The 14,996-nt window shown below is 44.8% G+C and overlaps 1 protein-coding gene across 5 annotated transcripts in view; it reads right to left on the reverse strand.

The window, feature by feature from the left end:
- Nucleotides 1-14,996, reverse strand: part of HERC2 (HECT and RLD domain containing E3 ubiquitin protein ligase 2) — a 415,490-nt gene that overhangs the window by 279,739 nt on the left and 120,755 nt on the right. For all 5 annotated transcript variants that reach the window (XM_075336618.1, XM_075336619.1, XM_075336616.1 and 2 more), the window contains exons 21-30: nt 11,410-11,594; nt 11,163-11,318; nt 9,235-9,420; nt 8,899-9,069; nt 5,836-5,939; nt 4,074-4,224; nt 2,991-3,205; nt 1,404-1,536; nt 859-986; nt 571-766 (exon numbers count right to left, since the gene is read on the reverse strand). In XM_075336618.1, coding sequence (XP_075192733.1) covers nt 571-766; nt 859-986; nt 1,404-1,536; nt 2,991-3,205; nt 4,074-4,224; nt 5,836-5,939; nt 8,899-9,069; nt 9,235-9,420; nt 11,163-11,318; nt 11,410-11,594 — 1,625 coding nt within the window. The remainder of the gene's footprint in view (nt 1-570; nt 767-858; nt 987-1,403; nt 1,537-2,990; nt 3,206-4,073; nt 4,225-5,835; nt 5,940-8,898; nt 9,070-9,234; nt 9,421-11,162; nt 11,319-11,409; nt 11,595-14,996) is intronic.

Consider the following 14,996-nt stretch of genomic DNA (forward strand, 5'->3'; position numbering starts at 1 on the left):
AGCTCTGTTTCAGGGTACTGGCAATCTTCTTATAGCCTAAAGGCCCCGTTACACGCTATGATTTATCTGACGATATGTCGTCGGGGTCACGGTTTTCGTCACGCACTTCCATCATCGTTAGCGACGTCATTGCGTGTGACACCTACGTGCGTCTCTGAACGATCGCAAATAGGTTGAAAATCGTTGATCGTTGACACGTCAGTTTCAAAATATTGTTTGTCGTTTGGAACGCAGCAGACATATTGGTACGTTTGACACCCTGCCAACGACGAACAAAATCCAAACGACCGCCTTGGTCAAACAATATATCGCTGAATAATGTTGCGTCGTTTGTGAGATGTGTACGTGTGACCGCTACTAAACGACCTATGTGCGATCTCGGCAAATCGTAACTATGATCTGGGAGTGTCACATCGCTACTGAGATCGTCAGATAAATCGTAGCGTGTAACGCTGCCTTGTGTGTGTGTGTGTGTTCATTCTACATATTTATAAATGAAACACAAATATAAACCTTTTTTTAAAGTCAACAACCCCTTTAACAAGTCTCATGCTCATGCTACATTGCTACCTTTCTTTTTTCTTTTATCCCTGATGATCCTCTGAACTATTCTTTTCCACCTCGGGATGGAGCTAAGGAGCTTCAGCTTTGATACAATGGAGAGATCATTACAGACTGCAGGACGCAGCTCATTGAACAGGAACCTGAGGCGTTCAATGACTGGAGCACATACTTCTTTGTAGGAACGTCCTTGTTCTTGATGCGTCTGAAAAACGTCAACAAATTAGAAAGTCATAAGTATTGGAGATCCTTCATATAAAAACACACAAAGTAGTGAATTTCATTGGGAAGACTAACCTTTATGAGGGAGCACTTGGCTTGATATACAACCCGGCATACGTCCACCACAGATTTGGGTAATGTCTTATGTTTTACTTGATCCAGGTTTAAAGCACCATGATGAACCATAGACAGCGCAATATTACCTAGGGCAGGAGGAAACATTTGGATTACAAATGCAACAGTCTGTACAATTACCAAACCAATGGTTTATTGCCAGAACAGGCCATGGATATCAGATTGGTGAGGGTCCAATTCTCTGCACCCCTGCCTATCAGCTATCTGAAAAGGCCACATCCCTGTTGCAGCTTTGTACTTTCTAGTAGATGTGTCAGATCCTGCAGCTTACAGTAACTGAGCAGCAGTACCAGGTACATCCTTTACTAGACATATGGAAAGCCGCCTGGAAAAAGTCAAGGGATTGCAGCGTATTCAAACAGCCGATCAGTGGTGGTGCCGAAAGCCCATCCTCATGGAGTCGATATCAATGGCCTCCCTAGTTAACAGCCCTTTTAACTTTTTTTTTTCCTTTTAAAATGTACACACTAAAATGTCCACCGTACCTAAATCTTCATGCTTCAATAGGCAGCACAGTAGTAAACGGCCTACTTCCTCAACTGGATGTTCCGGAGGAAAAGTTATTGGTGTGGTCAAGTGACACTGTTTACAGTACCGTTCTATCTGACACAGAAAGTCCTAGGAATCAGAAAGAACATTAATGAGCTTCAAATCAGAGAAAAAGAAAGAAATATTTAACAAAAGCAAACATAACAGTGTGCACTCAGAAAAATGCTTTTTCTCCCTAAACGTCTTCTGTTTAAAAGCAAAAAGTCTTAAAGTAACACTCGACTTGTACCAATCATGGTACATCTCTACAGTGAGGATAGCTGCCAATCCTCCATTCTGGGTGTCATCACAAGAAGTCCTGCTGGGGTCTCAGGTTGCGGTACAGAGGAGGTCAGCGTTGATCTTATAGGAGGGTAATGAAGAGAGAGAAGCATGTCTTAAGGCCCCAATATACATTAGACAATATTTGCTGAACAAGCAGATAGCAAACGGGGCAAACGGCGGTCTAATAGGTATGTGGGCTTCGGCTGACTGATGGTTGGGAGAGATAGCGATAGCATATGTCCGATTACGGACTACTGATCATATTGTTCTCCGGTAGATAACCAGTTTGTCGATGTGCCAGCAAATGCTGGAAGAGTGTCTGAGACAGCTGTCAGGCGAACGATCGGCAGAGGCAACTATCCAATGTGTATGGCCAAGTCTAAAGGCCGGTTTACACGCAGCAACATCGCTATCGATGTCGCTGCCGATCGCCCCCGCCCCCGTCATTTGTACGTCACGGGCAAATCGCTGCCCATGGAGCACAATATCGCTATTACCCCTCACACGGACTTACCTTCCCAGCGAAGTTGCTGGGGCCGGCGAACAGTGTCTTTTCAAAGGGGGCGGTTCGTGCGGCGTAACAGCGACGTCACACGGCAGCCGTCCAATAGAAGCGGATGGGCGGTGAGCAGCAGCATGAAAGACACGCCCACCTCGTTGCCGGAGGACGCAGGTACGATGCTATTAGTCGTTCCTGGGGTGTCACACGTAGCGATCTGTGCTGCCTCAGGAACGACGAACAACCTACGTCCAGAACGAGCCCAGAACGAGCAACGATATTTTGAAAATGAACGGCGTGTCAACGATCAACGATTGAATTAGTATTTTTGATCGTTAGCGGTCGCTCGTACGTTTCACACGCAACAACGTTGCTAACTAGGCCGGATGTGCGTCACGAATTCCGTGACCCCAACGACATCTCGTTAGAGATGTCATTGCGTTTAAACTGGCCTTAAGACAATAATAGCCATTTTGTAAACTAGAGAACGGGGTTTCAGAATGGGGAGGGATGACAGATGCATTGGATGACGACGGCATCCGGTATGTTGGCAGTACACATCTGTAGTATATCTGTATTTCTCTTTTTGGACAAAAGGGTCATTATATAATGAAGAATCATGGAATTTCTTTTGTCCCTATTTCATGTTTCATTTCCTTGTCCCTTTCAAGATCTTTACCTGCCTTACTGAATAGACGTATTAGGTTACTAGTACTACAGTAACATGGCCACAAAAAGTCTTTAAAGCCAAGAAATGTACCTTGACATTGTGATCTTGAGTATTGTTGTCTGCAATGGCTTGGAGGAAGGGCTGAGAATGATCACTCATGGACAGCCGATGTCCATACAATTTTGACTTGTTAGGGGTCGTATTCCCTGGGGAACTGCAATGGTCCTCATCTTTCTCCTCATTATAGCTGTAATGAATCTGACTGGTTTGGAGACCCCCAGAAAATATAGAGGATTTAAGCCACTCTGCAAAAAAAAAAAGAAAAAAAAAAAAAGTATTACAACAGCATGTTTTGTAGAAAAAAAAATTCTTTAGCAATTCCCCTTTACTTTTGTGTTCCTACTCTGTTTCCCTACCGGTCTTTGCTCTTCTGGCCACAGCAATGATATATAGACATGTTTACAGTGGCGTAAGAGAGAGAAAAGAGTAGGCAAAAAAGCACTCAACTCATCAAATATAGTCAAAATATATATACAAATATTTGTTAGGAACATGAAAGTGCAAGACACCGTTAAAACCACTTAAAAACACATGGACACCTGTCCCATGGACCCAACAATACTGCACTAATACATACAAAATGTACATCCATACATGATAATACAAGATGTTACAGAAATCTAAAGGGCAAATGAAGGTAACAAGACCTGGAATAACCTAATATAGATCTCCTAGCATTGCCCTAAAACATGCAAAGGACCATAATAAGCCACCAAACAAGAGGTCCAGAGGGGAACACTTACAAACGTAGAGGCAAAAATTCAGCCATGGTAAGGTGCCAGACAAATAAGCACCGACCCTACGCGTGTCGCCCTAATACAAGGGCTTCATCAGGGGAATGGTAATTAGCAGTGCAGCCTTGTCTTTCCATTTATTATGTTTACAGTGGCGTCAGACTCCCCTGGGGTCATCGTTGCCATATGTTATGTTCATACATCACTGCTTAAGTCTGAAGCATGCAAACAATCACAGGAACCGGGAAATGGGGACACAGAGGACAAGGCGAACTGTAAGAGGAATAATGCTTTGTTTGTTGTTTTAAATTGGAAGCTTTTGGATGGACAACCCCTTTAATTTGTACTCATTCTTAGCTTATTAATGGAATACACTTACTTGCACACTCAATTTCCACAGGAGATAAAGGTGTACTTAGGGACAAATAAGATGCATGAAGTCCTAAGAGCAGACCCAAGTTGCGCTCAGTGTCCACAAGTGGAGAGGAGAGACTGCTGAGATCTGGGGCTGTAATCACTTCTTGATCGGGCTATGTGCAGAAAAGTAGATAAACATTACAGGGATAGAAGAAATGATGCAGTTCTACCAATGTACTGGATAAAATTGCAGAGCATTAATAATGCAATTGTCAGGGGGAAACAACAAAGAACTACATGAGCGAAGCTCTGCTCACATAAAGTTTGTGTGCTGGAAAGAAGTACATCTTATGGTGTTCAGTCCCCAATATATGCCAACATGGCCCCCGTTAGGCTGCTCTATGCTAGGGTAATATTACACAATTTACTCTACATGTCTCAATGGGGAGTACGGAAAGGATAAGGAATAAGTAGACAACTGTAACAACGAGAAAAGATACATAGAGCAATTCCCTACTATAGCACTATCTGGGGATTACAGACTCGTAGAGGAAATACTTAAAGGGCTTGTATCATAGACACACATGCCTGTATTAGACTGGAGGCCATGCTACTCTGGTCTATGGGCCGTGTCTGGCATGTTAAGTGCAGCTCATCTCTCATCAGACTTCACAATACTAACTGAAGACATGATCAAATCAGATCTTTATTAAGATAACAGGTCTGAGCAGCAATACCAGACACAGCAAGAGTGGAGCAGGTGCATTTTTTATAAAATCTACTCAAAGGGATATTCCCATCTCCAAGATCCTTTCCCTAGATGTAGTAGGTGTAATAATAATAATAATAATAATAATAATAATAATAATAATAATAATATTATTATTATTATTATTATTAATAATAATAGCAAATACCTCCAATTAGATATGTAGTATAGTTCTTCTGCTTCACTATGTCGCTTACCTCATGTTCAGGGCATTGCAGGTTAGTTATCCATGGTAACGACCACGAGCAACTAACTATCAGCATATGAGTGGATGTAACCATGGATATCTAAGCTGCAATGCCCTGCACATGAAGCAAGGAACATGGCTATATCAGGAGAACTATACTACATTTCTAATTGGAGGTATTTGCTAATATTATTATTACTACACCTACTACATATTGGGATAGGATCTTGGAAGTCGGAATAACGCATTAAGGCTCCAGCCCTTAAAGGTGTTATCCAGCCTTATGATATTAATAGCATGAGTATAAATCATCAATTTCAAATCAGTGAACGTCCAACTGATCACATATCAATATCATAAGTCTTCACTATCATAAGACCAGATTAACAGTTATCCTAGTGTTTCTTAATATGTAAATAACTTGTTAAGATCTATGTGCCGGACAAAGATCTCTTTGAGAATCTACCACCAGAATTTATTTAAAAAGAAAAGCGGAGTTCCCAGTGAGAGACATGTAGATCATGAGAGCAGACTGTCAGTCATTACATGTCTCACAGTGGCAATACAAGCTTTCATTTAAAATATGCACTAGAGGCAGATCCTCAGGGAGAGCAGTTTCCTGCCCATAGATTTTAACTGTTCATTTACATATTAACAAAAACATGGATTTCTCAGGACAAATTTATTGGATCCCAGATATCAAGATATCACGATATTCAACTTCCTATGACCTTTGCAGGGCTCATCCTACTTACAGATTTCCTTTAAAATGTTTATGACAAGCATTAAGAGGCCAAGTGTACAAAAATTAAACTGCCATTTGCTCACCTCCATGTAATGGCCCACACAGAAGGCGTGCATGGACTCTCTGGTGTCATCAAACTGAAGCGCAGCCTCCAAAGCCACCACAGGATCTTCACCAGCAAAGTGAGCTACGGAGAATGCGGAAAATTTATTGTGGAAACCAGTTTTGTGGGCTATCCACAAACTATTCACACCTAAAGGATGGGGTCCGTTAATGTCTTCAGGACACACTACACAGATTTATTAACATATATATGATTTTTGTTTATATTATATATATATATATATATATATATATATATATATATATATATATATATATATAATGTTGTTGTGTGTAGTTGCCAAGTCTTTGTGTAGGGCGCTGTAAATATTCTGAGTGTTGTCTGGGTGTGGGAGGGTGTGAGAGCGGTGTTGTTTGTGTGTTGCGTTGTTTGTGGAGCGCTGTGTGTCTGCAGCGTTGTGTGTGTGTGGTGTTGTGTGTGTTGCGCGGTTTGTGTGGGTGTGTGGGTGTGGGGTGCATGTGTGTGCTTTGGGGGGAGGTATGTTTTGTGCAGTGTGTGTGTGTGTGTGTGTGTGTGTGTGTGTGTGTGTGTGTGTTGGAGGAGTAGTCCTGGGGAGAGAGGAGTATAATAGGAGGAGTAGTCCTGGGGGAAAGGAGTATAATAGAAAAAGTAGTCCTGGGGGGAGAGGAGTATAAAAGGAGGAGTAGTCCTGGGGGGAGAGGAGTATAATAGGAGGAGTAGTCCTGGGGGGAGAGGAGTATAATAGGAGGAGTAGTCCTGGGGGGAGAGGAGTATAATAGGAGGAGTAGTCCTGGTGGGAGAGGAGTATAATAGGAGGAGTAGTCCTGGGGGGAGAGGAGTATAATAGGAGGAGTAGTCCTGGGGGGAGAGGAGTATAATAGGAGGAGAAGTCCTGGGGGGAGAGGAGTATAATAGGAGGAGTAGACCTGGGGGGAGAGGAGTATAATAGGAGGAGTAGTCCTGGGGGGAGAGGAGTATAATAGGAGGAGTAGTCCTGGGGGGAGAGGAGTATAATAGGAGGAGTAGTCCTGGTGGGAGAGAGGAGTATAATAGGAGGAGTAGTCCTGGGGGGAGAGGAGTATAATAGGAGGAGTAGTCCTGGGGGGAGAGGAGTATAATAGGAGGAGAAGTCCTGGGGGGAGAGGAGTATAATAGGAGGAGTAGACCTGGGGGGAGAGGAGTATAATAGGAGGAGTAGTCCTGGGGGGAGAGGAGTATAATAGAAGGAGTAGTCCTGGGGGGAGAGGAGTATAATAAGAGCAGTAGTCCTGGGGGGAGAGGAGTATAATAGGAGGAGTAGTCCTGGGGGGAGAGGAGTATAATAGGAGGAGTAGTCCTGGGGGGAGAGGAGTCTAGTAGGTGGAGTAGTCCTGAAGGGGGGGGTGTATAGGTGCGCAATGTGTGCGGAGGGCGTGGCCAAGCGGGCAACGTGTGCGTGGGGCGTGGCCGAGCGGGCAAAGTGTGCGGGGGGCATGGCCAAGCGGGCAAAGTGTGCAGGGGGCGTGGCCAAGCGGGCACCGTGTGTGGGGGCGTGGCCAAACGGGCAAAGTGTGTGAGGGGCGTGGCCAAGCGGCCAATGAGTGCGGGGGCGGGGCCGGGCGGCCAATGCGACGGTTGTCACTGTAATGACGTCATTTTGGAGCAAGACAGAGACAGAATAAGGCAATTATATATATAGATATATTATATAATAAACTAGCTGTAGTACCCGGGCGTCACCCGGGATAGTAACTGTCTCTCTGTCTCTCTCCCAGTCTCTGTCTGTCTGTTTCTATCTATCTGTATTTGCATCATTCTGTCTCAATCTCTGTATCTGTCGGTCTCTCTCACTCTGTCTCTTTGCCCGTCTGTCTCTCTCTCTCTGCCTCTCGCCAGGGCTGTCTCTTTGACAGGGCATGTCTCTTTGACAGGGCATGTCTCTTTGACAGGGCATGTCTCTTTGACAGGGCATGTCTCTTTGACAGGGCATGTCTCTTTGACAGGGCATGTCTCTTTGACAGGGCATGTCTCTTTGACAGGGCATGTCTCTTTGACAGGGCATGTCTCTTTGGCAGGGCATGTCTCTTTGGCAGGGCATGTCTCTTTGGCAGGGCATGTCTCTTTGGCAGGGCATGTCTCTTTGGCAGGGCATGTCTCTTTGGCAGGGCATGTCTGTTTGGCAGGGCATGTCTGTTTGGCAGGGCATGTCTCTTTGGCAGGGCATGTCTCTTTGGCAGGGCATGTCTCTTTGGCAGGGCATGTCTCTTTGACAGGGCATGTCTCTTTGACAGGGCTGTTTCTTTGACAGGGCTGTCTCTTTGACAGGGCTGTCTCTTTGACAGGGCTGTCTCTTTGACAGGGCTGTCTCTGTCTTTTTCTGTCTCTCTCTATCCGTCTCACCACCGACATCTTTTTATCTCACACATAAGCTTCTTATACTAAACAGTTTATTTTGTTCCTATAGCAATTACTGACAGTTGCTATTTATAGCCTGCAGCTCCAACCTCCATTCAGTTTAATGGCTGAAGGATTTTTGTAGAGTAACTGGAAAGCGCGCGGTTAAATTTTCCCGCCCAAACATAGTCTATGACGTCCCCTGAGTCACATGGAGTGTCTGTGCAAAATTTCGCGATTGTAAATGCGACGTTGCGGATTCCTTTAGCGGACACACACACACACACACACACACACTCACACTGAGCTTTATTAGATACAATAAGTAGATTGTAATATATATATAATAATATATATATTATGATATATATATATATTATATTAATATATATATATTTTATATATATATATATCTAGACAAAGTTTTTGTTAAACCACAAGCTGCTAAGACAACCCACTGTTGTTGAAGGAAATTGTGACATGACGGTTAAATTTCTTATCCCATTGGTTACAGCAGTATTATTTCAGCTGTTATAGGCAGCAACCCCTGGTAAAGGTGGAACAGCACATCAATGTTATTGGGTGGAAGGGGGCAATGGCTCAAAATGTAACCAAACCTCAAATGTTTGTTGGGACAGTATTTACATTAAAGGCAGAAAATATAATTAAATGAATAAGAAAATCATACCAAGTATAGTATTTGCGTGCAGAGATTGTGCTTGAAAGTCCTTGATGTCATAGACTTTTCCATCTATTACAGTCCAGAATCCTCCATCTTTGTTGTGATTCTCCAAATCTGCTTTACGTATTAGTGTAACTTCCTCATTGTTCCTGGAGCTCTGACCACTAAAAAATGAGCCTATTAAAAATGAAAAAGCACAAATAAGAGGCAAAATAGGCTTACATTAAGACAGAAAATGATATTACCTTCACAGGAGTACATTAACTGTCAGCAAATAATAGATTTGGAAAGATAAATCCAGAAACAATGTACATTAGCAAAAAGAAAAACAAAAAAACTCACTCATAATGCCCGGCCAGGCTAAATCTTCATTGTCATCTCTTTCTCTGCCAGGTGCAAGATGGTTAAATCTATCCAAAGGCTCCAGAAGACTGGCCAGGAGAGGGACGGCACCAGCCTCCTGCATAAGCCAAGCATTTTTACAAAGCAGCAGTACTGCCGAGACGACCAGCTCAGGAAGGAGAACACCTAGTGGAAGGAAAAATAAAAGCTCAGAATACTATTTTCCCTGAAAATAAAACCTACTCTGAAAATAAGACCTAGCATGATTTTACAGGATTTTTGGAGTATGCTTGCAATATAAACCTTACTCCAACAATAAGCCCTATTTACAGCTAGGGCTCGCATTAAGGGGGAGGGGGGGGGGGGGTGGAGTCAAACTTCAAAATTTCTCAAGGGTGCACTCTTTTAGAGACCCCAGCAGTTGTATTACGAAGTTCAGATTGTTTAACCCCTTCAGCCCCCGGGCACTTTCCGTTTTTGTGTTTTTGTTTTTTGCTCCTTTTCTTCAGAGAGCCGTAACTTTTTTATTATTCCGTCAATCTTGCCATATGAGGGCTTGTTTTTTGCGGGACGAGTTGTACTTTTAAATGAAACCATAGGTTTTACCATATATTGTACTGGAAAACAGCAAAAAAATTCCAAGTGTGGAAAAACTGCAAAAAAAGTGTCATCGCACAATAGTTTTTGGGATGTTTTATTCACCGTGTTCACTATATGATCAAACTGATGTATCTATGTGATGCCTCAGGTCGGTGCGAGTTTGTAGACACCAAACATGTATAGGTTTACTTGTATCTAAGGGGTTAAAAAAAATTCACAAGTTTGTCCAATAAAAGTGGCGCACGTTTTGCGCCATTTTCCGAAACACGTAGCGTTCTTATTTTTAAGGATCTATGGCTCAGTGATGGCTTATTTTTTGCGTCTCAAGCTGACGTTTATAATGGTACCATTTTTGCGCAGATGCTACGTTTTGATCGCCTGTTATTGCATTTTGCGTAAAACTTGCGGCGACCAAAAAACGTAATTTTGGCGTTTGGAATTTTTTTGCCACTACGCCGTTTACCGATCAGATTAATTGATTTTATATTTTGATAGATCGGGCATTTCTGAACGCGGCGATACCAAATATGTGTATGTTTATTTATTTTTTAACCCTTTAATTTTCAATGGGGGGAAAGGGGGGTGATTTGAACTTTTAGGTTTTTTGTTTTTTTTTTTTATTTTTTTAAAACTTTTTTTTTTACTTTTTTTTTATTTTACTAGTCCCCCTAGGGGGCTATAGCGATCAGCAATCCGATTGCTGATCGCTATCTGCTGATCACAGCTATACCGCTGTAATCAGCAGATTCAGTCACTTTGGTTTTCCCTCTGCTCTCGGCCGAGGGAAAACGAAAGTGAAACATCGTAGCAGCAGGCGTCATCACATGACCCTGTGCTACGATGGCAACCACCGATAGTCACGTGATAACACACGTGACTTCCGGTGGGGGCGGCGGTAAGTAACAAACATGGCCGCGCGCATTTAAATCTTGCTGCCAGACTTTGGCAGCAAGATTTAAGGGGTTAATGGCCGCGGGTGGAAGCGATTCCACCCGCGGCTAGCAGGCACACATGTCAGCTGTTGAAAAAAGCTGATATGTGTGCCGATCCACTCCGCCTGCCCGCGGCAACGGGCGGGGCTTAACGGGACACGATCCTGGACGGATAGATCCGTCCAAGGTCGTGAAGGGGTTAAGGACCTTTGATGATTTCACAGTCATGTGACAGGATGTAATCAAAGGTCTCTTAATTGGAGGAGTGTAAAAGAGCTGAACAGGAGACAGACTGGTATTCAGGACTGGCATAAAATAATATAAGACCCGGCCTTTATTTTTCGGAAACATGGTGAAAGGATACCTCCTTACAAGGACTTTGAGCAGTAATGTTACCTGTGAGATCCCCTGCCACGATGCGGGAAACCTCTGCAAAGTGCCTGTGAGAGGTTGTGGCTATGTTGGTGGCAACAGGAAGTATATCTCCAATGTGTGTGCACAAAAGAGCAGTATATTTCTTCAATAAGGAGCCAACACCCAAAAGATCAGGAGCTAAATGACCAAAATACAAATTATTATTAGAGAATTGTTGTCTCAAAAATATACTATTTTTGTATGCAAATCAAAAGGTTCTCATCTATACCGTGGGTGTTGGCAGAGAGGTCAACCATTGTGCCTGGATAAAGCTTGCTGACAAGTAATCTCTGAAAACGAAGCAACAGATCCATGGATGCTGATCGCTCCTTGCTAAAATGCTCCTGATCCAAGCTGGACGAGATGCGGCGTGCCATATCTTTCAGTTTAGCGATGGTCTGAGATGCAATGTTCCTGGAGACATCAAACAGAAGGTTTAAGGCGCTTAAAATACACACACAAGACATAAAACGTCAGGCCAATAACAAGTGACCTTGGATCAATAATAATAAATGTACAGAGACTACACTGGAGTTCAAATTTGTATTTCTATGTAATGTACAATACAAGGTAATATTGTGGTACTGTGTTAGCCAGAAAAATCTATTGTAATACTATGCCCCAAGAATGACAAAAGTATTTTAGGAGGGGGGCGTGGCTAACTATGGTGGAGTGAGGCAGCAATTTTTGGAGCTCCTGTAGCACCACTAGCATTTCACCGGCTTTTTATACTATATTATGGGCAAATCAACAAGGAAAACTAGGGCCCGGGCCTCCTCACAACCCCCAACCACTAAAGGGGACATTGCCCTGCTTCTTACCCGGGCTAATACCCCCCACCGAGAGACCCGAGGTTTCCAGCCGCCGGAGCAGAACAGAGATCCACCAGGAGGCATGCTCACAGGTGAGCCCTCAGCTCCAGGGACCGATCGACAGACTCCCCAGCAGCCCCCTGCAGCCCGAGCACCACTGACCTCCACTGCTGACAAGCCCCCACAGAGGCAGGACCCGCGGCAGGAAGATGGAGGAGACGCTGCAGAGCAAGATGGCGGCTCCCCACGTGGAGACGCGGGCGGAAGCATGGCGATGCCCGCGCTCCCACAGAAAGCACAGACCTGCAGAGTGCTGGGGGGAAATCCCCAACCGCCGCTGGATTTCACAAAGAAGCAGGACGGCATGGAGAGCTGTCAGTGCACAGCAGCTTCAGAGGAGGTGAGACGAGGGGGGGAGGGAGGACGGCGACGCTTCCACAGCCCAGGCTGCAGGAGACAGTGGAGCAGCACAAACCCCCCCAGCACATAGATCGGGACTGTGGCGGGCGGGTGAGGGGAAACCTGAGAATGGAGATCCCCCCATAGCCACAGGATCTCCCCCCCTCACCATGTAGTCAGGAGAGGGAATCGCAGACAGGGAGGGGAGCTGAGGGGAAGTCGCTGTCCCCCTGCACCCTGCGCTCACCATCAGAGACAGTTACACAGAACCAGCAAATGCCCACAGCTGACACAGACCACTGAGACGACCCCACAAGAACACCAGGGACAGGGGCTGTGGACTGATCCCCCCCTCCCACATTCCACTGAGTCATCTGCTCGGTGGTCAACAGGATTATCCTGGCTCTCGGCCTCCCCCAGGGACGAAGGGAGTACAGAGACCGAGATGCAAACACTCTCTGCCACAAAAGAGACACAAATAATAATAAAAACCCCAAGCCATAATGATGTCCCTGCCGGACTACCAGATGGGAACCTGTCCCCCAGTAGACAAGACCAATGTCCCCCTGGGAACAAGAAGTTGATTAAACATGCACCCCTAGAGGAGAGCAGGCCGGCTACCCTGGCAGATCTGCGCTCATTATTAGAATCGATGCCTACCAAGCAGGACATAGCTAACCTAACATCCCTGATTGTTGCTGAATGTAAACAAGAGTTCGCCAAATTCCGCTCTGAGCTAACAGAACTATCATCACAAGTGGACTCCCTAACTCAGTCTCGTGACTCCACGTCAAAATCTATACAAGTGTTGATGGACACCGTTAAACGCCACTCCTCCCAAATACATAATCTCCAATCTACCTTAGATGATCTCGAAAATAGAAATAGGAGGAATAATTTAAGGATCAGAGGCCTCCCAGAATCCATTTCCACTGCAGATATCCCATCCACACTGACTTCCATTTTCAATGGGTTACTGCGACGTCCGCCGGACACCTTTATTGAATTAGACAGGGCCCACAGAGCCCTACGGCCTCCAGACCCAAACAATCTCCAACCAAGGGACATAATCTGCCGGATTCATTTTTTCCAGCTTAAAGAACTAATCCTACAGGCAGCCCGCCAGAAACAAACACTCTCCTACCAAGGCAAGTCTATCCGAATCATGCCAGATTTATCTAGATACACACTGGCCCAAAGAGCAGCCCTTAAACCCCTACTCGCCCTTCTACAGGACAAGGGGATCCCCTTCAGATGGGGGTTCCCCTTCTCTTTATCGGTGAGGAAGGGCCCTCAGACCTTCACGATACGAGCTCCCGGGGATTTACGGGGTTTCCTGACTGGTCTGGGTCGGCCCAATATCACTCTACCTGAATGGGTGGCGCTCACGGAGAATGGCATGACCCTGGTTGGGAGACCCACAAGACCCTCGGTCCGCCCGCCATCAGGACTCCCCCATAGAGAAAGACCAAAGGGAGGAGAAAAAAGAGGCCCGACCGCGGACCGTCGCATCACGACCTGATGACCGGACCTAAAGATGGGTCGTCAACATCACTCCAGAATTGCACACTGCCTACTTTCGCTCTCCTGTGCAGAAAAGATAAGAGACTTGAATGGGGGGAGACAGGAGGAAACGTAACAGAACTCTATGTATTTGGCAATAGCTGATAAGAGGGCGATCTCTCTATTGGACACTCCAGAACCCCAACAAATATTCGGCAACAACGGGAATGTTATATATTGCATAGTTTTTGTTAAGCTTAATGGTAGAGGTTTATAAGAATACGAATATAACTTCCCTAGTGCCCAAAAATAATTTTGTTTTATCACTCAGCCGGTGAATACTCAGTTATACCAAGTTAGAATGTTAAACTAAGTATGGTGTTTTGCAGGCTCCTGTGCTGCCTTATGATTTGCTAGACCAGACTTCGCCCCACATAGGGAGGGAGCCTCTGTCCTGCCTTTCAGGGTTGCACAAGCTCCTGCAATACGTTGGTACCGCTCTAGTTGTTTTCTTTTGCTCAGAGGCTATACCTCTGACTTTTGTCGTTTTCTGTAGTTCTACCTTCTTGCTCTCTTTCTACGCTCTAATTTTTCTGCCTTTATTTCTCTACTGGCATTGCACTGAGCTCCCTAATCATCAGGAACATCTCGCCGCTGAGTCGGAATGACGGAATTGAAAATTGCCTCCTTCAACGCCAAAGACCTAAACACGCCGGAAAAACGGGCACAAATTCTGCAACAGTTCCACCGGCAAAAGGTACAGATAATATGTCTACAAGAAACGCACTTTAAAGAGAATCATACACCTAACATCAAACATAAACACTGCACCAGCTGGCATTTTGCCAATAACCCTAGTAACAAATCTAAAGCAGTCGCCATCGCTATCCACAAATCCCTCCCTCATCAACTCGTCACCTGCACGATAGATAGAGAGGCTAGATACATTATTCTTTCTTTAATAATCGAAGGCCAAACAATAACCCTACTAAATGTATATGCCCCGAACCAAGACCAAGCTAGCTTCATTTCAAACCTAGTGGACATTGCCTCCCCATTGATTCAGGGGACGGTCATTCTATGTGCTGACCTTAACCTTACA

This window comes from Anomaloglossus baeobatrachus, chromosome 2 (genome assembly GCF_048569485.1).
Source record: "Anomaloglossus baeobatrachus isolate aAnoBae1 chromosome 2, aAnoBae1.hap1, whole genome shotgun sequence".
Lineage (NCBI taxonomy): Eukaryota > Metazoa > Chordata > Amphibia > Anura > Aromobatidae > Anomaloglossus > Anomaloglossus baeobatrachus.